This window comes from Oncorhynchus mykiss, chromosome 15, assembly GCF_057628025.1.
Source record: "Oncorhynchus mykiss isolate SJ-2025 chromosome 15, ASM5762802v1, whole genome shotgun sequence".
Classification (NCBI taxonomy): domain Eukaryota; kingdom Metazoa; phylum Chordata; class Actinopteri; order Salmoniformes; family Salmonidae; genus Oncorhynchus; species Oncorhynchus mykiss.
The window spans coordinates 79,094,867-79,118,972 of record NC_143036.1 but is presented as its reverse complement, the minus strand read 5'-3'; the positions used below and the strand labels follow the sequence as shown (position 1 = coordinate 79,118,972).

The 24,106-nt window shown below is 47.5% G+C and overlaps 1 protein-coding gene across 26 annotated transcripts in view; it reads left to right on the top strand.

Moving 5' to 3' along the window:
- The window catches only part of LOC118938861 (glutamate receptor-interacting protein 1), a 722,511-nt gene that overhangs the window by 687,955 nt on the left and 10,450 nt on the right, over positions 1–24,106 (top strand). For 13 of the 26 annotated variants that reach the window (XM_090201312.1, XM_090201307.1, XM_090201308.1 and 10 more), the window contains 5 exons: positions 1,729–1,874; positions 10,361–10,505; positions 11,461–11,600; positions 13,498–13,713; positions 20,072–20,234. In XM_090201312.1, the coding sequence (XP_090057438.1) occupies positions 1,729–1,874; positions 10,361–10,505; positions 11,461–11,600; positions 13,498–13,713; positions 20,072–20,234 (810 nt within the window). Of the gene's footprint in view, positions 1–1,000; positions 1,325–1,728; positions 1,878–10,360; positions 10,506–11,460; positions 11,601–13,497; positions 13,714–20,071; positions 20,235–24,106 lie in introns of those variants that run through there. The other 13 variants (XM_090201305.1, XM_090201301.1, XM_090201317.1 and 10 more) reach the window with 2 other exon arrangements.

Genomic DNA, 24,106 nt, shown 5'->3' with positions numbered 1-24,106 from the left:
CTGTGAGTCTCATTTCATCAGCTTGTCTCTGTCAGGACTCCTGTTAACAGGTCTCTGTGAGTCTCATTTCATCAGCTTGTCTCTGTCAGGACTCCTGTTAACAGGTCTCTGTGAGTCTCATTTCATCAGCTTGTCTCTGTCAGGACTCCTGTTAACAGGTCTCTGTGAGTCTCATTTCATCAGCTTGTCTCTGTCAGGACTCCTGTTAACAGGTCTCTGTGAGTCTCATTTCATCAGCTTGTCTCTGTCAGGACTCCTGTTAACAGGTCTCTGTGAGTCTCATTTCATCAGCTTGTCTCTGTCAGGACTCCTGTTAACAGGTCTCTGTGAGTCTCATTTCATCAGCTTGTCTCTGTCAGGACTCCTGTTAACAGGTCTCTGTGAGTCTCATTTCATCAGCTTGTCTCTGTCAGGACTCCTGTTAACAGGTCTCTGTGAGTCTCATTTCATCAGCTTGTCTCTGTCAGGACTCCAGTTAACAGGTCTCTGTGAGTCTCATTTCATCAGCTTGTCTCTGTCAGGACTCCAGTTAACAGGTCTCTGTGAGTCTCATTTCATCAGCTTGTCTCTGTCAGGACTCCTGTTAACAGGTCTCTGTGAGTCTCATTTCATCAGCTTGTCTCTGTCAGGACTCCAGTTAACAGCACTCTGTTTGACTCTCTGACAGAGTTAAACATGCATTACATCTGCGTATCTGTCTATGGTGGGGGGGGGGGGGGGGGGGGTGGGGGGGTCTGGATTAGGATTCTGTCTGTGTTTTGGTGAGAACTATGACTGTGTACAGTATGTGGGCGCGTGATGGTTAATGGATGTTTCCACACGTGATTCAGATCAGATCAGTGTTTATGTTGTGACAGAACAGCATGTGAGCAACACTGAACTGGTGTTGTAACCAGTCTTATCAACTGACCACATTTACACATAGTACACACTGTAGAATATAGGACTGAAGACAGTCCTGGTCACCTCTAAACCCTGGTCTGTGTGTTCCTCTCCCCAGGACTGGGACTCTGGAGCTGGGAGACAAGCTGCTGGTCACCTCTAAACCCTGGTCTGTGTGTTCCTCTCCCCAGGACTGGGACTCTGGAGCTGTGGGACAAGCTGCTGGTCACCTCTAAACCCTGGTCTGTGTGTTTCTCTCCCCAGGACTGGGACTCTGGAGCTGGGAGACAAGCTGCTGGTCACCTCTAAACCCTGGTCTGTGTGTTCCTCTCCCCAGGACTGGGACTCTGGATCTGGGGGACAAGCTGCTGGTCACCTCTAAACCCTGGTCTGTGTGTTCCTCTCCCCAGGACTGGGACTCTGGAGCTGGGGGACAAGACTGGTCACCTCTAAACCATGGTCTGTGTGTTTCTCTCCCCAGGACTGGGACTCTGGAGCTGGGGGACAAGCTGCTGGTCACCTCTAAACCCTGGTCTGTGTGTTCCTCTCCCCAGGACTGGGACTCTGGAGCTGGGAGACAAGCTGCTGGTCACCTCTAAACCCTGGTCTGTGTGTTCCTCTCCCCAGGACTGGGACTCTGGATCTGGGGGACAAGCTGCTGGTCACCTCTAAACCCTGGTCTGTGTGTTCCTCTCCCCAGGACTGGGACTCTGGAGCTGGGGGACAAGCTGCTGGTCACCTCTAAACCCTGGTCTGTGTGTTCCTCTCCCCAGGACTGGGACTCTGGAGCTGGGGGACAAGCTGCTGGTCACCTCTAAACCCTGGTCTGTGTGTTCCTCTCCCCAGGACTGGGACTCTGGAGCTGGGGGACAAGCTGCTGGCCATCGATAACATCCGTCTGGACAACTGCTCCATGGAAGACGCTGTTCAGATTCTCCAGCAGTGTGAAGAACTGGTCAAGCTCAAGATCCGCAAGGACGAGGACAACTCAGGTAGTGCGTACACACTGGACACACACACACACACACACACACACTGGACACACACACACACACACTGGACACACACACACACACTGTTAGTCAAAACCACTGACCCAACCTCTATGTTAGTCAAAACCACTGACCCAACCTCTCTGTTAGTCAAAACCACTCACCCAACCTCTCTGCTAGTCAAAACCACTATGCCAACCTCTCTGTTAGTCAAAACCACTGAACCAACCTCTCTGTTAGTCAAAACCACTGTACCAACCTCTCTGTTAGTCAAAACCACTGTACCAACCTCTCTGTTAGTCAAAACCACTGTCCTTGTTAGATATAATTCACCTGACCAGGCCTGTCATACCTAAAACAAAGAGAGTGAGTTAACACTCACTCCAACCCATCTCTACAGCCCTTGGATATCATTATCAATACACATGTTCCGTACATTTCCAGGAAATGGAATTACATTAATCATTTATCAAAAAATAGCAACAGAAATTTAAAAAAAAATTAGGCTTCAATTGCGAGTCGTATTCAATGATTCATTCCTCCCAGTCTCACTGACTGAATGATGGAGTTGATGAGGTCAGTATGAAGTCTGACAGAACAGCACATGGTTGATTCATTCCTCCCAGTCTCACTGACTGAATGATGGAGTTGATGAGGTCAGTATGAAGTCTGACAGAACAGCACATGGTTGATTCATTCCTCCCAGTCTCACTGACTGAGTGATGGAGTTGATGAGGTCAGTATGAAGTCTGACAGAACAGCACATGGTTGATTCATTCCTCCCAGTCTCACTGACTGAATGATGGAGTTGATGAGGTCAGTATGAAGTCTGACAGAACAGCACATGGTTGATTCATTCCTCCCAGTCTCACTGACTGAATGATGGAGTTGATGAGGTCAGTATGAAGTCTGACAGAACAGCACATGGTTGATTCATTCCTCCCAGTCTCACTGACTGAATGATGGAGTTGATGAGGTCAGTATGAAGTCTGACAGAACAGCACATGGAGACAGAGCCAAACCCATATGGGCTTGACTGGTACTAATTAAGAATGAGTAGAATTTTAAATGTAGAATTAAAACTACAACAAAATGTCTGTGTTTACACAGGCAGACCAAATCTCTTTTTTTTCCTTCTCTCTAATTTTGTCTTTTGACCAATCAGATCAGAGCTGAAAAATAATTTGATGTGAAAAGATCTGATGGGATTGGTCAAAAGACGGACCTTCCAAAAGAATTGGGCTTCCTGTGTAAACCCAGCCCACTGGAGATAACACAGTCCTTCTCACCACACCGTTTCCTGAAAGAACTGGGCTTCCTGTGTAAACCCAGCCCACTGGAGATAACACAGTCCTTCTCACCACACCGATTCCTGAAAGAACTGGGCTTCCTGTGTAAACCCAGCCCACTGGAGATAACACAGTCCTTCTCACCACACCGTTTCCTGAAAGAACTGGGCTTCCTGTGTAAACCCAGCCCACTGGAGATAACACAGTCCTGCCCACCACACCGTTTCCTGAAAGAATTGGGCTTCCTGTGTAAACCCAGCCCACTGGAGATAACACAGTCCTGCCCACCACACTAAAATAATTTTCTCAGTTCCCCTTAAACTATTGCAATGCAGCAGGAGACCCCACCACGGCCAATCATCACAGAGCTACTACTCTGTACGCATATTAGGCTTAGATTAGTTTAATTGGAACAAATGAGACGCTTTGTTTGTTCAATCAGACCATTTAACAACCAACGTGATGAACCAATCGGCTCACAGAGGGGGGGGGGGGGGGCGGGATCAAACTGACATCAGACATCCATGTTTACTGACTCATCTGTTTCCATGTCTCTCAAATGGCCCCCTATTCCCTTTAGAGGGAGCCCTATAGGCCCTGGTCAAAAGTAGTGCACTAGAAAGGGGAAAAGGGGGGTGTAATTTGGGATGCGGTCTACGTGTCTAGTGTCTGTTTGGTTCCGTTAGTTATTTGTTTGAACGGGGAGCTAAATATTTCTAATTGAAGTTGTGATGAAACAGAGATAATCAGGTTCCTTCACTGTTATTACTAATGTAGTCGGAGTGTTTAAACAACACACACACACACACACACACACACACACACACACACACACATCCTCAATGAGCTTCCCATATTAATGTGTTGCAGGCAGAGTGTATCTGTCACTTTAGCTACGCGTCTCCTCCTGGCTCCTCCCACCACCCATAGTCACTGGGAGGAGAGTTAAGGGTTTCTCCTCCTGGCTCCTCCCACCACCCATAGTCACTGGGAGGAGAGTTAAGGGTTTCTCCTCCTGGCTCCTCCCACCACCCATAGTCACTGGGAGGAGAGTTAAGGGTTTCTCCTCCTGGCTCCTCCCACCACCCATAGTCACTGGGAGGAGAGTTAAGGGTTTCTCCTCTGGCTCCTCCCACCACCCATAGTCACTGGGAGGAGAGTTAAGGGTTTCTCCTCTGGCTCCTCCCACCACCCTTAGTCACTGGGAGGAGAGTTAAGGGGTTCTCCTCTGGCTCCTCCCACCACCCATAGTCACTGGGAGGAGAGTTAAGGGTTTCTCCTCTGGCTCCTCCCACCACCCTTAGTCACTGGGAGGAGAGTTAAGGGGTTCTCCTCTGGCTCCTCCCACCACCCATAGTCACTGGGAGGAGAGTTAAGGGTTTCTCCTCTGGCTCCTCCCACCACCCATAGTCACTGGGAGGAGAGTTAAGGGTTTCTCCTCTGGCTCCTCCCACCACCCTTAGTCACTGGGAGGAGAGTTAAGGGGTTCTCCTCTGGCTCCTCCCACCACCCTTAGTCACTGGGAGGAGAGTTAAGGGGTTCTCCTCTGGCTCCTCCCACCACCCATAGTCACTGGGAGGAGAGTTAAGGGGTTCTCCTCCTGGCTCCTCCCACCATCCATAGTCACTGGGAGGAGAGTTAAGGGTTTCTCCTCCTGGCTCCTCCCACCACCCTTAGTCACTGGGAGGAGAGTTAAGGGTTTCTCCTCTGGCTCCTCCCACCACCCATAGTCACTGGGAGGAGAGTTAAGGGGTTCTCCTCTGGCTCCTCCCACCACCCATAGTCACTGGGAGGAGAGTTAAGGGGTTCTCCTCTGGCTCCCATCATTCCAGGCTTGGCCGGTGTAGGCCGTCATTGTAAAACAGGATTTATTCTTAAACTGACTTGCCTAGAGAAATAAATGTTAAATAACAAATACAAATTAAATCCTACTAAATCATAATGAATAAGAGATCAGATCCTGGTTCAGCACTCGTACTCTGAGATGCTTTGAGGAAACAGCACTGGTCAGCTTTCAACAGAGGAAACATCTTCCTGTGTTATATTAACCAATATTCAACTCTCCAAGTAGCAGTGGAAAACATGGAGTAGTTAAACCAAGTAGGGATTGTAGATGTGTTCTACTTTATTCAGACGCTCAGCCGGTTCCTCTTCCTCAGAGTCTCCAGCTCTCAGCAGCTGCTCTGCTCTGAGGAAACTGTAGCGTAGACCCTCTGCTCTGATCTGTATGTGTGAGGAAACTGTAGCGTAGACCCTCTGTTCTGATCTGTATGTGTGAGGAAACTGTAGCGTAGACCCTCTGTTCTGATCTGTATGTGTGAGGAAACTGTAGCGTAGACCCTCTGATCTGATCTGTATGTGTGAGGAAACTGTAGCGTAGACCCTCTGCTCTGATCTGTATGTGTGAGGAAACTGTAGCGTAGACCCTCTGTTCTGATCTGTATGTGTGAGGAAACTGTAGCGTAGACCCTCTGTTCTGATCTGTATGTGTGAGGAAACTGTAGCGTAGACCCTCTGTTCTGATCTGTATGTGTGAGGAAACTGTAGCGTAGACCCTCTGTTCTGATCTGTATGTGTGAGGAAACTGTAGCGTAGACCCTCTGATCTGATCTGTATGTGTGAGGAAACTGTAGCGTAGACCCTCTGCTCTGATCTGTATGTGTGAGGAAACTGTAGCGTAGACCCTCTGTTCTGATCTGTATGTGTGAGGAAACTGTAGCGTAGACCCTCTGTTCTGATCTGTATGTGTGAGGAAACTGTAGCGTAGACCCTCTGTTCTGATCTGTATGTGTGATGAAACTGTAGCGTAGACCCTCTGATCTGATCTGTATGTGTGAGGAAACTGTAGCGTAGACCCTCTGTTCTGATCTGTATGTGTGAGGAAACTGTAGCGTAGACCCTCTGATCTGATCTGAATGTGTGAGGAAACTGTAGCGTAGACCCTCTGCTCTGATCTGATCTGTATGTGTGAGGAAACTGTAACGTAGACCCTCTGATCTGATCTGTATGTGTGAGGAAACTGTAGCGTAGACCCTCTGTTCTGATCTGTATGTGTGAGGAAACTGTAGCGTAGACCCTCTGTTCTGATCTGTATGTGTGAGGAAACTGTAGCGTAGACCCTCTGCTCTGATCTGATCTGTATGTGTGAGGAAACTGTAACGTAGACCCTCTGTTCTGATCTGTATGTGTGAGGAAACTGTAGCGTAGACCCTCTGATCTGATCTGTATGTGTGAGGAAACTGTAGCGTAGACCCTCTGATCTGATCTGTATGTGTGAGGAAACTGTAACGTAGACCCTCTGTTCTGATCTGTATGTGTGAGGAAACTGTAACGTAGACCCTCTGTTCTGATCTGTATGTGTGAGGAAACTGAAACCCTCTGAGTTTCAAATGAGCAGGGCTTCTCTTTTAACGTTCCTGGTCTGATGGAGAGGAACTCACAGCAGGGCTACAGTCCGTCTAAAGTGGTATGCCCTCTCTACACGTAGAGATAGTTATCCACTCCCTCTCTATCCAAGTCCCCTTTCTCTCTAGGTCCTCTCTCTCTCTCTCTCTCTCTCTCTCTCTGGGTCCTCTCTCTCTCTCTGGGTCCTCTCTCTCTCTCTCTCTGGGTCCTCTCTCTCTCTCTCTCTCTCTCTCTCTCTAGGTCCTCTCTCTCTCTCTCTCTCTCTCTCTCTCTCTCTCTGGGTCCTCTCTCTCTCTCTGGGTCCTCTCTCTCTCTCTGGGTCCTCTCTCTCTCTCTAGGTCCTCTCTCTCTCTCTCTAGGTCCTCTCTCTCTCTCTCTCTGGGTCCTCTCTCTCTCTCTGGGTCCTCTCTCTCTCTCTCTCTGGGTCCTCTCTCTCTCTCTCTCTGGGTCCTCTCTGTCTCTCTCTGGGTCCTCTCTCTCTCTCTAGGTCCCCTCTCTCTCTCTAAGTCCTCTCTCTCTCTAGGTCCCCTCTCTCTTTCTAGGTCCTCTCTCTCTCTCTAGGTCCCCTCTCTCTCTCTAGGTCCTCCCTCCCTCCCTTCCTCCAGGTCCCCCCTCCCTCCCTCCTTCTCTCTCTAGGTCATCCCTCCCTCCCTCCTTCTCTCTCTCTCTCTCTCTCTCTCTCTCTCTCTCTAGGTCCATCCTCTCTCTCTAGGTCCTTCCTCTCTCTCAGGGTCCTTTCTCTCTCTCAGGGTCCTCTCTCTCTCTCAGGGTCCTCTCTCTCTCTCTAGGTCCTCTCTCTCTCTAGGTCCTTCCTCTCTTTCTCTCTAGGCCCTCCCTCCCTCCCTCCCTCCCTCCCTCCCTCCCTCCATCCCTCTCTCTCTAGGTCCTCCTTCCCTCCCCCTTCTCTCTCTAGGTCCTCCCTCCGTCGCTCCCTCTCTGTCTCTCCATACATTGAACCTTGGGATATATCTTGCTATACACTGGAAGTAACAGTGTGTTTAATGATTTGTCTGAATGACTTATCTAGCTCCACGCTGTTATCTAGCTCCACCTAGTTATCTAGCTCCACGCTGCTATCTAGCTCCACCTAGTTATCTAGCTCTACACTGTTATCTAGCTCCACGCTGTTATCTAGCTCCACCTAGTTATCTAGCTCTACACTGTTATCTAGCTCTACACTGTTATCTAGCTCCACGCTGCTATCTAGCTCCACCTAGTTATCTAGCTCTACACTGTTATCTAGCTCCACCTAGTTATCTGGCTCTACACTGTTATCTAGCTCTACACTGTTATCTGGCTCTATACTGTTATCTAGCTCCACTATGTTATCTAGCTCTACACTGTTTTCCAGCTCTACACTGTTATCTAGCTCCACTCTGTTATCTAGCTCTACACTGTTATCTGGCTCTACACTGTTATCTGGCTCTACACTGTTATCTAGCTCTACACTGTTATCTAGCTCTACACTGTTATCTAGCTCTACATTGTTATCTGGATCTACACTGTTATCTAGCTCTACACTGTTATCTAGCTCTACACTGTTATCTAGCTCTACACTGTTATCTAGCTCTACACTGTTATCTGACTCTACACTGTTATCTAGCTCTACATTGTTATCTGGATCTACACTGTTATCTAGCTCTACACTGTTATCTAGCTCCACACTGTTATCTAGCTCTACACTGTTATCTGGCTCTACACTGTTATCTAGCTCTACCTAGTTATCTAGCTCCACACTGTTATCTAGCTCTACACTGTTATCTAGCTCCACCTAGTTATCTAGCTCTACACTGTTATCTAGCTCTACACTGTTATCTAGCTCTACCCTGTTATCTAGCTCTACACTGTTATCTAGCTCTACACTGTTATCTAGCTCTACACTGTTATCTAGCTCTACACTGTTATCTAGCTCTACCTAGTTATCTAGCTCTACACTGTTATCTAGCTCTACACTGTTATCTAGCTCTACTATCTAGCTCTACACTGTTATCTAGCTCCACACTGTTATCTAGCTCTACACTGATATCTAGCTCTACCTAGTTATCTAGCTCTACACTGTTATCTAGCTCTACCTAGTTATCTAGCTCTACACTGTTATCTAGCTCTACTATCTAACTCTATGCTGTTATCTAGCTCTACACTGTTATCTAGCTCTACCTATTTATCTAGCTCTACACTGTTATCTAGCTCTACTATCTAGCTCTATGCTGTTATCTAGCTCTACCCTGTTATCTAGCTCTACACTGTTATCTAGCTCTACACTGTTATCTAGCTCTACTATCTAGCTCTATGCTGTTATCTAGCTCTACACTGTTATCTAGCTCTACTATCTAGCTCTACCCTGTTATCTATCTCCATGCTGTCGTACAGTGAGCTCCAAAAGGACCCTTGTTGTTGTTCAGGCTCTACACTGTTATCTATCTCCATGCTGTCGTACAGTGAGCTCCAAAAGGACCCTTGTTGTTGTTCAGGCTCTACACTGTTATCTATCTCCATGCTGTCGTACAGTGAGCTCCAAAAGGACCCTTGTTGTTGTTCAGGCTCTACACTGTTATCTATCTCCATGCTGTCGTACAGTGAGCTCCAAAAGGACCCTTGTTGTTGTTCAGGCTCTACACTGTTATCTATCTCCATGCTGTCGTACAGTAAGCTCCAAAAGGACCCTTGTTGTTGTTCAGGCTCTACACTGTTATCTATCTCCATGCTGTCGTACAGTGAGCTCCAAAAGGACCCTTGTTGTTGTTCAGGCTCTACACTGTTATCTATCTCCATGCTGTCGTACAGTGAGCTCCAAAAGGACCCTTGTTGTTGTTCAGGCTCTACACTGTTATCTATCTCCATGCTGTCGTACAGTGAGCTCCAAAAGGACCCTTGTTGTTGTTCAGGCTCTACACTGTTATCTATCTCCATGCTGTCGTACAGTGAGCTCCAAAAGGACCCTTGTTGTTGTTCTGGCTCTGTTCTCCAGCAAGTTGTATTTGAAATGATACAATGACTATGAGGTTGAATGAGTTTCTCACTCATCATTATTTTCGAGATTCATTCAAGACTGTCCGTAACCATGGTAACATCCACATGAATTTAGAAGTGTTTAGAAACATATTCTATTCTTATTTATACAATTAAAGTGACTCCAAAATGACACAATACATTATTTACCGTTCATTTCTATTGGGCACAAAATAATCTGAAACAGAACCAAAACAAACAGGAAATGCATCCAACCAATTTGAGGCACAAGCTTGACGTTGTCGTTGCTATGGATACGGGACTAAATACTTCACTTTTACTACTTCCGTTAGTAGTGAACTTTTCCCAATACTTTTGGTCCCTTAAAATGGGGGGATTATGTACGAAAAATGCTGTAATTTCTAAACGGTCCTAACCCTATATGGTCTATGGTCTTAACCCTGGTCCTAACCCTGGTCCTAACCCTGGTCCTAACCCTGGTCCTAACCCTGGCCCTAACCCTGGTCCTAACCCTGGTCCTAACCCTGGTCCTAACCCTGGCCCTAACCCTGGTCTTAACCCTGGTCCTAACCCTGGTCCTAACCCTGGTCCTAACCCTGGCCCTAACCCTGGTCTTAACCCTGGTCCTAACCCTGGTCCTAACCCTGGTCTTAACCCTGGTCTTAACCCTGGTCTTAACCCTGGTCCTAACCCTGGCCCTAACCCTGGTCCTAACCCTGGTCCTAACCCTGGTCCTAACCCTGACCAGTGCTTGTCCCAGCATGGGGACAGAGTTGTAAAGCCAAGGGACGGAGGTAGACACTGTGCTGTCCTGTGTTCCAGACGAACAGGAGCTGTCTGGATCCATCATCTACACGGTGGAGCTGAAGAGATATGGAGGCCCGCTGGGGATCACCATCTCAGGCACAGAGGAGCCCTTTGACCCCATCGTCATCTCCAGCCTCACCAAGGGAGGACTGGCCGAGAGGTGAGAGAGCTAGGGGGTGGGGGTAGCTGGTAGGGACAGGGGAATTGGGTGTGAGTAGCTGGTAGAGACAGGGGACAGGGCAATGGGGTGTGGGTAGCTGGCAGAGACAGGGGACAGGGGAATGGGGTGTGGGTAGCTGGTAGAGACAGGGGAATGGGGTGTGGGTAGCTGGTAGAGACAGGGGAATGGGGTGTGGGTAGCTGGTAGAGACAGGGGAATGGGGTGTGGGTAGCTGGTAGAGACAGGGGAATGGGGTGTGGGTAGCTGGCAGAGACAGGGGACAGGGGAATGGGGTGTGGGTAGCTGGTAGAGACGGGAATGGGGTGTGGGTAGCTGGCAGAGACAGGGGGCAAGGGAATGGGGTGTGGGTAGCTGGCAGAGACAGGGGACATGGGAATGGGGTGTGTGTAGCTGGTAGAGACAGGGGACAGGGGAATGGGGTGTGGGTAGCTAGCAGAGACAGGCGACATGGGAATGGGGTGTGGGTAGCTGGTAGAGACAGGGGACAGGGGTGTGGGACAGGATGGAAGATGACAGACAGGGCAGGATGTCTCTCTCTCTGTGTCTCTCTGTCCCTCCTTCCTTCCTTCCTTCCTTCCCTCCCTCCCTCCCTCCCTCCCTCCCTCCCTCCCTCGGTGGTGCTGGGTAGAACTGACTGACACCCTGGGGAGGTTTGGATAGCTCAGGCAGACGCCAGACCAGCTGGTCTGAGGACAGAAAATGTGTTTGGCTCAGTAGGATAAAGATTTGAGGTTTCTGGAGGGGGCGTTAATCTGACAAATTATTTTGTTGACACTCTCTTTGCACACAGACCGAAGGCCTCTTCTCCTGGGTCATGTTCAGCAGAACACACTGTAGCCAGATAATGTGCAACTTCCTATTGGTAGTACATCCCCCGGGTTCATAACGTTTGCTCCCTAATGAACACTACCCTGGTGTTTCTCTGTGTGTACAGGACGGGAGCGATCCACATCGGGGACAGGATCCTTGCCATCAACTGTAACAGTCTGAAGGGTAAACCACTGAGTGAAGCCATTCACCTGCTGCAGATGGCTGGAGAGTCTGTCACCCTGAAGATCAAGAAACAGGGAGACTGTGAGTAGAGGACACACACACACACACACACACACACACACACACACACACACACACACACACACACACACAGAGGCCAAGGACAGTGTACACACACACACAAACACACACACACAAGGAGGCCAAGGACCGTACAGACAGAGCTCGCCAGCTTGTAGTACTAAAAAACAGACCATCACACATGACATAGTACAAACATAGCACTCACTGGGGTCAAAGACCATCACACATGACATAGTACATACAGAGCACTCACTGAGGTCAAAGACCATCACACATGACATAGTACATACAGAGCACTCACTGGGGTCAAAGACCATCACACATGACATAGTACATACAGAGCACTCACTGAGGTCAAAGACCATCACACATGACATAGTACATACAGAGCACTCACTGGGGTCAAAGACCATCACACATGACATAGTACATACAGAGCACTCACTGGGGTCAAAGAACATCACACATGACATAGTACATACAGAGCACTCACTGAGGTCAAAGTCCATCACACATGACATAGTACATACAGAGCACTCACTGGGGTCAAAGACCATCACACATGACATAGTACATACAGAGCACTCACTGGGGTCAAAGACCATCACACATGACATAGTACATACAGAGCACTCACTGGGGTCAAAGACCATCACACATGACATAGTACATACAGAGCACTCACTGGGGTCAAAGACCATCACACATGACATAGTACATACAGAGCACTCACTGGGGTCAAAGACCATCACACATGACATAGTACATACAGAGCACTCACTGAGGTCAAAGACCATCACACATGACATAGTACATACAGAGCACTCACTGGGGTCAAAGACCATCACACATGACATAGTACATACAGAGCACTCACTGGGGTCAAAGACCGTCACACATGACATAGTACAAACAGAGCACTCACTGGGGTCAAAGACCATCACTCATGGCATAGTACATACAGAGCACTCACTGAGGTCAAGGTTCAGGTAACATGTACATTATAGGTAATCAACATAACAATATACTATACCCTAACACGTTAGTTATCTATGCTGTGCTGGACTGTACCATGTACACACAGTGTGTACCAAGCAACACACACACACACACACCTAAACACACCTAAACACACCTAAACATACACACACACCTAAACACACACACACACCTAAACACACACACACACCTAAACACACACACACACCTAAACACACACACACACACACCTAAACACATCTAAACACACACACACCTAAACACACACACACACACACACCTAAACACACCTAAACACACACACACCCCCGCTCACGCACACATCACCCATATCAACGCTGTACACACCTCATCACAGTGGATGAAGTAGTATTTCAACACGGGCACCCTATTCCCAGAACACTTGTTGGGTTGGTTTAGGCTGCCAAATGGATTCAATACATACAATTTACTGCAGATACGGTTCCACTACAGAAGACAATTTGCTCTTATCTCGAGCTGGGCTTATTTCTGCTGAACTACAGTGAGATTGATTTAGAAGTCGTCTGGAAATGGCTGTGAGGGAAAATAACAGATTTCGTTAGCATTTCTTCCTCTGCTTGTCTCTTTCCCTCTCTCTCTCTCCCCCGTCTGTCTCTCCCCTCTCCCTCTCTCTCTCTCTCTCTGTCTCTCTGTCTCTCTCCCTCTCTCTCTCTCTCTCTCTCTCTCTTTCCTTCTCTCTCCCTCTCTGTCTCTCTCTCTTTCCCTCTCTCTCTGTCTCTCTCTCTGTCTCTCTCTCTCTCTGTCTATCTCTCTCTGTCTCCCTCTCTGTCTCTGTCTCTTTCCCTCTTTCTCTGTCTCTCTCTCCCCCGTCTCTCTCCCTCTCTCTCCCCCTCCCTCTCCCTCCCTCCTCTAGTGGCCAGTCCCAAGCAGCCGTCGGTGTCTGGTCATCTCAGTGATGTGATGCTGAGTGATGTGGAGGACGAGGCAGGGTTAGGCGGGCTGGGAAACCAGGCAGAGAGCCAGAAACTTGGGAAGCTCTCTGACCTCTACTCCACCACCATCCCCTCTGTGGACTCAGCCGTGGAGTCCTGGGACGGCTCGGCCATAGACACCACCTTCAACACCCAGGGTGAGAGGAGAGAGAGGGTGTGTGTGTGTGTGTGTGTGTGTGTGTGTGTGTGTGTGTGTGTGTGTGTGTGTGTGTGTGTGTGTGTGTGTGTGTGTGTGTGTGTGTGTACGTACATATGTGGCACTTGTGTACCTGACAGTTACAGACATTGAGGGACAGACAAAATGTCCAAAAACACAATATCAAATCAAATGTATTTATATAGATAGCCCTTCTTACATCAGCTGATGTCTCAAAGTGCTGTACAGAAACCCAGCCTAAAACCCCCAAACAGCAAGCAACGCAGGTGTAGAAGCACGGTGGCTAGGAAAAACTCCCTAGAAAGGCCAAAACAATACTGATAAAACAAACCATTACTAGCCATCACCATAGCAACATCCACGGCAGTTCTCCAATACAATAGACTTTAGAGAATACATCCTTCCTGATTCCTAGAGGGTCATTTATATCAGAGCATTCATTATGCGTTATACAGCTGTGGGCGAGGCGACGTGGGGATTGGCTGGAAGACCATTCTATTTTTTTTCTACTGAGTAGGAAATGATTGGCTAATGGATCTAGGGATGCCCTTAACCATTATAATGGTAGAACGGTCCCCACAGCAATGATGTGTTGGATTTACAATTAGTCTCCTCCCCACACAGTAAGGCCTCTTAGTTAACTATAATCACCCTGCCGAGGGAGAGAACACACACACACACACACACACACACACACACTACAAGCGCAAACACACACATAGGGCTCTGGTCTAAAGTAATGCACTATATAGGGAATAGGGCTTTGGTCTAAAGTAGTGCACTATATAGGGAATAGGGCTTTGGTCTAAAGTAGTGCACTATACAGGGAATAGGGCTCTGGTCTAAAGTAGTGCACTATATAGGCAATAGGGCTCTGGTCTAAAGTAGTGCACTATATAGGGAATAGGGCTCTGGTTGAAAGTAGTGCAATATATAGGCAATAGGGCTCTGGTCTAAAGTAGTGCACTATATAGGGAATAGGGCTTTGGTCTAAAGTAGTGCACTATACAGGGAATAGGGCTCTGGTTGAAAGTAGTGCAATATATAGGCAATAGGGCTCTGGTCTAAAGTAGTGCACTATATAAGGAATAGGGCTCTGGTCGAAAGTAGTGCACTATACAGGGAATAGGGCTCTGGACTAAAGTAGTGCACTATACAGGGAATAGGGCTCTGGTCTAAAGTAGTGCACTATATAGGGAATAGGGCTCTGGTCTAAAGTAGTGCACTATATTGGGAATAGGGTGCTATATGGGATGCATTATAACATTATCCAACATGTGCTAGAACGAATGAGGAACCTGGGGGACTCATGCTGGTCCTATTAGGAGATTTACTATGAGGAGAACAATGCTGGTCCTATTAGAATATTTACTATGAGGAGAACCATGCTGGTCCTATTAGGAGATTTACTATGAGGAGAACCATGCTGGTCCTATTAGGAGATTTACTATGAGGAGAACCATGCTGGTCCTATTAGGAGATATACTATGAGGAGAACAATGCTGGTCCTATTAGGAGATTTACTATGAGGAGAACCATGCTGGTCCTATTAGGAGATTTACTATGAGGAGAACCATGCTGGTCCTATTAGGAGATTTACTATGAGGAGAACCATGCTGGTCCTATTAGGAGATTTACTACGAGGAGAACCATGCTGGTCCTATTAGGAGATTTACTATGAGGAGAACAATGCTGGTCCTATTAGGAGATTTACTACGAGGAGAACCATGCTGGTCCTATTAGGAGATTTACTATGAGGAGAACCATGCTGGTCCTATTAGTAGATTTACTATGAGGAGAACCATGCTGGTCCTATTAGGAGATTTACTATGAGGAGAACCATGCTGGTCCTATTAGGAGATTTACTATGAGGAGAACCATGCTGATCCTATTATGAGATTTACTATGAGGAGAACAATGCTGGTCCTATTTGGAGATTTACTACGAGGAGAACAATGCTGGTCCTATTAGGAGATTTACTATGAGGAGAACAATGCTGGTCCTATTAGGAGATTTACTATGAGGAGAACAATGCTGGTCCTATTAGGAGATTTACTATGAGGAGAACAATGCTGGTCCTATTAGAAGATTTACTATGAGGAGAACAATGCTGGTCCTATTAGGAGATTTACTATGAGGAGAACCATGCTGGTCCTATTAGGAGATTTACTATGAGGAGAACCATGCTGGTCCTATTAGGAGATATACTATGAGGAGAACAATGCTGGTCCTATTAGGAGATATACTATGAGGAGAACAATGCTGGTCCTATTAGGAGATATACTATGAGGAGAACAATGCTGGTCCTATTAGGAGATTTACTATGAGGAGAACCATGCTGGTCCTATTAGGAGATATACTATGAGGAGAACCATGCTGGTCCTATTAGGAGATATACTATGAGGAGAACAATGCTGGTCCTATTAGGAGATATACTATGAGGAGAACAATGCTGGTCCTATTAGGAGATTTACTATGAGGAGAACCATGCTGGTCCTATTAGGAGATATACTATGAGGAGAACCATGCTGGTCCTATTAGGAGATATACTATGAGGAGAACAATGCTGGTCCTATTAGGAAATTTACTACGAGGAGAACCATGCTGGTCCTATTAGGAGATTTACTATGAGGAGAAAATTCATACGCTAGCTATTATGATTGTATTATTTTTTATCCCGTCCATTATATCGAAAGGCAGAAGGACGAGGAATCTGTTTATTGTTAATCAATATATTAATCTGTATGCTGTGCATGTATTGGCTATCATGTCTTCCATCTAGTGTCCCATAGGAGGACTGATCATCATGTCGTCCATCTAGTGTCCCATAGGAGGACTGATCATCATGTCGTCCATCTAGTGTCCCATAGGAGGACTGATCATCATGTCGTCCATCTAGTGTCCCATAGGAGGACAGATCATCATGTCGTCCATCTAGTGTCCCATAGGAGGACTGATCATCATGTCGTCCATCTAGTGTCCCATAGGAGGACAGATCATCATGTCGTCCATCTAATGTCCCATAGGAGGACTGATCATCATGTCGTCCATCTAATGTCCCATAGGAGGACTGATCATCATGTCGTCCATCTAGTGTCCCATAGGAGGACTGATCATCATGTCGTCCATCTAGTGTCCCATAGGAGGACTGATCATCATGTCGTCCATCTAGTGTCCCATAGGAGGACTGATCATCATGTCGTCCATCTAATGTCCCATAGGAGGACTGATCATCATGTCGTCCATCTAGTGTCCCATAGGAGGACAGATCATCATGTCGTCCATCTAGTGTCCCATAGGAGGACTGATCATCATGTCGCCCATCTAGTGTCCCATAGGAGGACTGATCATCATGTCGTCCATCTAATGTCCCATAGGAGGACTGATCATCATGTCGTCCATCTAATGTCCCATAGGAGGACTGATCATCATGTCGTCCATCTAATGTCCCATAGGAGGACTGATCATCATGTCGTCCATCTAATGTCCCATAGGAGGACTGATCATCATGTCGTCCATCTAGTGTCCCATAGGAGGACAGATCATCATGTCGTCCATCTAGTGTCCCATAGGAGGACTGATCATCATGTCGCCCATCTAGTGTCCCATAGGAGGACTGATCATCATGTCGCCCATCTAGTGTCCCATAGGAGGACAGATCATCATGTCTTCCATCTAGTGTCCCATAGGAGGACAGATCATCATGTCGTCCATCTAGTGTCCCATAGGAGGACTGATCATCATGTCGTCCATCTAATGTCCCATAGGAGGACTGATCATCATGTCGTCCATCTAATGTCCCATAGGAGGACTGATCATCATGTCGTCCATCTAATGTCCCATAGGAGGACTGATCATCATGTCGTCCATCTAATGTCCCATAGGAGGACAGATCATCATGTCGTCCATCTAATGTCCCATAGGAGGACATATCATCATGTCTTCCATCTAATGTCCCATAGGAGGACAGATCATCATGTCGTCCATCTAATGTCCCATAGGAGGACTGATCATCATGTCGTCCATCTAGTGTCCCATAGGAGGACTGATCATCATGTCGTCCATCTAATGTCCCATAGGAGGACTGATCATCATGTCGTCCATCTAATGTCCCATAGGAGGACTGATCATCATGTCGTCCATCTAATGTCCCATAGGAGGACTGATCATCATGTCGTCCATCTAATGTCCCATAGGAGGACTGATCATCATGTCGTCCATCTAATGTCCCATAGGAGGACTGATCATCATGTCGTCCATCTAGTGTCCCATAGGAGGACTGATCATCATGTCGTCCATCTAATGTCCCATAGGAGGACTGATCATCATGTCGTCCATCTAATGTCCCATAGGAGGACTGATCATCATGTCGTCCATCTAATGTCCCATAGGAGGACTGATCATCATGTCGTCCATCTAATGTCCCATAGGAGGACTGATCATCATGTCGTCCATCTAATGTCCCATAGGAGGACAGATCATCATGTCGTCCATCTAATGTCCCATAGGAGGACTGATCATCATGTCGTCCATCTAATGTCCCATAGGAGGACTGATGATCATGTCGTCCATCTAATGTCCCATAGGAGGACAGATCATCATGTCGTCCATCTAATGTCCCATAGGAGGACAGATCATCATGTCGTCCATCTAATGTCCCATAGGAGGACTGATCATCATGTCGTCCATCTAATGTCCCATAGGAGGACAGATCATCATGTCGTCCATCTAATGTCCCATAGGAGGACAGATCATCATGTCGTCCATCTAATGTCCCATAGGAGGACTGATCATCATGTCTTCCATCTAATGTCCCATAGGAGGACAGATCATCATGTCGTCCATCTAATGTCCCATAGGAGGACAGATCATCATGTCGTCCATCTAATGTCCCATAGGAGGACTGATCATCATGTCGTCCATCTAATGTCCCATAGGAGGACTGATCATCATGTCGTCCATTTATGTCCCATAGGAGGACAGATCATCATGTCGTCCATCTAATGTCCCATAGGATGACTGATCATCATGTCGTCCATCTAATGTCCCATAGGAGGACTGATGATCATGTCGTCCATCTAATGTCCCATAGGAGGACAGATCATCATGTCGTCCATCTAATGTCCCATAGGAGAACAGATCATCATGTTGTCCATCTAATGTCCCATAGGAGGACAGATCATCATGTCGTCCATCTAATGTCCCATAGGAGGACAGATCATCATGTCGTCCATCTAATGTCCCATAGGAGGACAGATCATCATGTCGTCCATCTAATGTCCCATAGGAGGACTGATCATCATGTCGTCCATCTAATGTCCCATAGGAGGACTGATCATCATGTCGTCCATCTAATGTCCCATAGGAGGACAGATCATCATGTCGTCCATCTAATGTCCCATAGGAGGACTGATCATCATGTCGTCCATCTAATGTCCCATAGGAGGACTGATGATCATGTCGTCCATCTAATGTCCCATAGGAGGACTGATCATCATGTCGTCCATCTAATGTCCCATAGGAGGACAGATCATCATGTCGTCCATCTAATGTCCCATAGGAGGACTGATCATCATGTCGTCCATCTAATGTCCCATAGGAGGTGTGTGTGTGTGTGTGTGTGTGTGTGTGTGTGTGTGTGTGTGTGTGTGTGTGTGTGTGTGTGTGTGTGTGTGTGTGTGTGTGTGTGGCTCCCTTGTGGCTTCCTTATAGCACTCATGTGGACGCAGCTCTAGCATGAATCACAGATGTTTCCACAGGTAGAGCTGGATCACACACAAGGAATAGAAACTCCACCAGCTCTACATTATTGATGAAACACAGCAGCAGAATAGAGTCGCTGAAGCCAAACAGTCAGATGTCTTTGTTTAACTCAATATCAGACCAGAGAGAGACAGACAGAGAGAGACAGACAGAGAGAGACAGAGAGGCAGAGCGAGCGAGAGGCAGAGTGAGAGAGAGGCAGAGTGAGAGAGAGACAGAGAGAGACAGAGAGAGACAGAGACAGAGACAGAGAGAGAGAGGGAGAGGGAGAGAGAGAGAGAGAGAGAGTTTGAGAGAATTTCACACACACACTCTAACACTCAATTCATATGACCAACCAAAAAACGTTCAATGACAGATAGATCCATTCACCAAGACGTTGTACTACATTATCACTAGTGAGTGGCTGTAGCACGACAGGTCCATACAGTGGAGATGTAGTGGAGGGTTTTGACTGAACCATGTTCATGTGAGGAGGAAACTTGCCTGATAGCTGAACCGACTGTGTTAGCTCTAGGCTTTAGCTCCGTGGGCTAACATAGTCTTGTCGTTTGTGTGTATGCATCCCGTCCCAGCCCCAGGTTTCCAGGCGTCTGGCTACAGCTTCCACAGCCATGAGTGGAGGAACGCCAAGCCCAGCCAAGGCAGCCTGTCCCCCGTCAGCACCCGCCAGAGACACAACGTCCTGGCAGACCTGGGCCTCAGCGACGACGAATGGGACAGACCCACCGCCGCCGGGTACGTACAACCCTGTTCTCACCTTTAACTCCCTGAACCTCTAACCTCTGACCTCTCAGCGACACCACCACTGGCCCTTTATCTGGGGAGGCAGCGTAGCCTAGTGGTTAGAGGCAGGGTAGCCTAGTGGTTAGAGGCAGGGTAGTCTAGTGGTTAGAGGTAGGGTAGTCTAGTGGTTAGAGGCAGGTAGTCTAGTGGTTAGAGGTAGGGTAGTCTAGTGGTTAGAGGTAGGGTAGTCTAGTGGTTAGAGGTAGGGTAGTCTAGTGGTTAGATGCAGGTTAGCCTAGTGGTTAGAGGCAGGTAGTCTAGTGGTTAGAGGTAGGGTAGTCTAGTGGTTAGATGCAGGTTAGCCTAGTGGTTAGAGGCAGGGTAGCCTAGTGGTTAGAGACAGGTAGCCTAGTGGTTAGAGGGAGGGTAGCCTAGTGGTTAGAGGCAGGTAGCCTAGTGGTTAGAGGCAGGTAGCCTAGTGGTTAGAGGCAGCGTCGTAGTCTAGTGGTTAGAGGGAGGGTAGCCTAGTGGTTAAAGACAGTGTAGCCTAGTGGTTAGAGGCAGCGTAGCCTAGTGGTTAGAGGCAGCGTAGCCTAGTGGTTAGAGACAGGTAGCCTAGTGGTTAAAGGCAGTGTAGCCTAGTGGTTAGAGGGAGGGTAGCCTAGTGGTTAGAGGCAGGGTAGCCTAGTGGTTAGAGGGAGGGTAGCCTAGTGGTTAGAGGGAGGGTAGCCTAGTGGTTAGAGGCAGGGTAGCCTAGTGGTTAGAGGCAGGGTAGCCTAGTGGTTAGAGGGAGGGTAGCCTAGTGGTTAGAGGGAGGGTAGCCTAGTGGTTAGAGGGAGGGTAGCCTAGTGGTTAGAGACAGGTAGCCTAGTGGTTAAAGGCAGTGTAGCCTAGTGGTTAGAGGGAGGGTAGCCTAGTGGTTAGAGGCAGGGTAGCCTAGTGGTTAGAGGCAGGGTAGCCTAGTGGTTAGAGGCAGGGTAGCCAGAGCGTTGGACTAGGAACCGAAAGGTTGCAAGATTGATCCCCCGAGCTGACAAGGTACAAATCTGTCGTTCTGCCCCTGAACAAGGCAGTTAACCCACTGTTCCTAGGCCGTCATTGAAAATAAGAATTTGTTCTTAACTGACTTGCCTAGTTAAATAAAGGTTATAAAAAATCTTGCAACCAACTGTCAAACACCTCAGTCATGTTTCAGTGATTGTTCTGCATTCCCTGAACATACACACACACACACACACACACACACACACACACACACACACACACACACACACACACACACAGTATACAACAACAGCCCAGAAACACTACAACTTTAAAGTATTATTAGTGAAATATTACTGTATGTGTACATGCTACTGATAATAGAGAGGTACAGGTAGAGCTGGATCACACACATAGAGCTGCTATTCGAACTTGACCTTGGCTAACGGCTGTTTGTGGCATTGGCAGGCCTAGAGGTGTTGCTGCCCCAGTGTGTGTGTGTCTGTGTGTGTGTGTGTGTGGCTCCCATGTGGCCCCCTTATTGGCTCCCATTGTGGACGCAGCTCTAGCATAAATCATAGATGTTTCCACAGGTAGAGCTGGATCACACACATAGAGCTGCTATTCGAACTTGACCTTTGGCTAACGGCTGTTTGTGTTTGATAAAGAAGCTCTTTATAAATTCAGTCACTAGCATATCTTCTATGATAAATCCCTTTTAAGCTTTTGAATGAAGTACAAAAAGTACAGATCACAGATTTGGGACAGGAAGTACAGAACACAGATTTGGGACAGGAAGTATAGAACACAGATTTGTTCTTGTTCCTGTGGACCGATATCAAAGCTGTTCTCTGTTTCTAGTTTCCCCTCTGACCTCAGACGTACCCTCAGTTCATCTAGTTCTACATGGAACATATCAGGGCTAACATGATCCCTCCGTGTCCAATGAAGAATAATCACAGCTGAGGATGTGGCTTAGCAGAGTGTGGGGGGGGGGGGGGAAACCATCACTTTAGAATAATCACAGCTGAGGATGTGGCTTAGCAGAGTGTGGGGGGGGGGGGAAACCATCACTTTAGAATAATCACAGCTGAGGATGTGGCTTAGCAGAGTGTGGGGGGGGGGGGGAAACCATCACTTTAGAATAATCACAGCTGAGGATGTGGCTTAGCAGAGTGTGGGGGGGGGGGGGAAACCATCACTTTAGAATAATCACAGCTGAGGATGTGGCTTAGCAGAGTGTGGGGGGGGGGGAAACCATCACTTTAGAATAATCACAGCTGAGGATGTGGCTTAGCAGAGTGTGGGGGGGGGGGGAAACCATCACTTTAGAATAATCACAGCTGAGGATGTGGCTTAGCAGAGTGGGGGGGGGGGGGGGGGGGGACCATCACTTTAGAATAATCACAGCTGAGGATGTGGCTTAGCAGAGTGTGGGGGGGGGGGGGGAAACCATCACTTTAGAATAATCACAGCTGAGGATGTGGCTTAGCAGAGTGGGGGGGGGGGGGGGAAACCATCACTTTAGAATAATCACAGCTGAGGATGTGGCTTAGCAGAGTGGGGGGAGGCATCACTTTAGAATAATCACAGCTGAGGATGTGGCTTAGCAGAGTGTGGGGGGGGGGGGGTGGGGGGGAACCATCACTTTAGAATAATCACATCTGAGGATGTGGCTTAGCAGAGTGGGGGGGGGGAACCATCACTTTAGAATAATCACAGCTGAGGATGTGGCTTAGCAGAGTGGGGGGCGGGGGGGGGGGGGGACGGGACCATCACTTTAGAATAATCACAGCTGAGGATGTGGCTTAGCAGAGTGGGGGGGGGGGAACCATCACTTTAGAATAATCACAGCTGAGGATGTGGCTTAGCAGAGTGGGGGGCGGGGGGGGGGGACCATCACTTTAAGTGTAAATTCAAGTGTAAATGAAAGCAAGGCTCCCTTACAGAATTCCCTTTGATCTCTGGTCAAATAGGTCCAGTGGTAGAACGGTGTATTCATCCCCAAGGGGGGGGGGGGGGGGGGGGTGTATTGGTTTTGCTGAAGACTCACATCTACACAAAAAAACACATTCCACAAGGAATAGAACAGAAAAACTCCTCACATGACCTAAAGGATAGATGTTCCTGGTTCATAACTAGTATGTTAATAGATACATGTTCCTGGTTCATAACTAGCGTGTTAATAGATACATGTTCCTGGTTCATAACTAGTATGTTAATAGATACATGTTCCTGGTTCATAACTAGCGTGTTAATAGATACATGTTCCTGGTTCATAACTAGTATGTTAATAGATACATGTTCCTGGTTCATAACTAGTATGTATCTCTGGGGAGAGGGGGGGTGGGGGGTTCACCTCTAGTTCCTGGTTCATAACTAGTATGTTAATAGATACATGTTCCTGGTTCATAACTAGCGTGTTAATAGATACATGTTCCTGGTTCATAACTAGTATGTTAATAGATAGATGTTCCTGGTTCATAACTAGTATGTTAATAGATAGATGTTCCTGGTTCATAACTAGTGTGTTAATAGATACATGTTCCTGGTTCATAACTAGCGTGTTAATAGATACATGTTCCTGGTTCATAACTAGTATGTTAATAGATAGATGTTCCTGGTTCATAACTAGTATATATCTCTGAGGGGAGGGGGGGGGGGGGGTGGGGGGTGGGGGGGGTCTCCTCTAGTTCCTGGTTCATAACTAGTGTGTTAATAGATACATGTTCCTGGTTCATAACTAGTATATATCTCCGAGGGGAGGGGGGGGTTCTCCTAGATGTTCCTGGTTCATAACTAGTATGTTAATAGATACATGTTCCTGGTTCATAACTAGTGTGTTAATAGATAGATGTTCCTGGTTCATAACTAGTATATATCTCTGAGGGGAGGGGGGG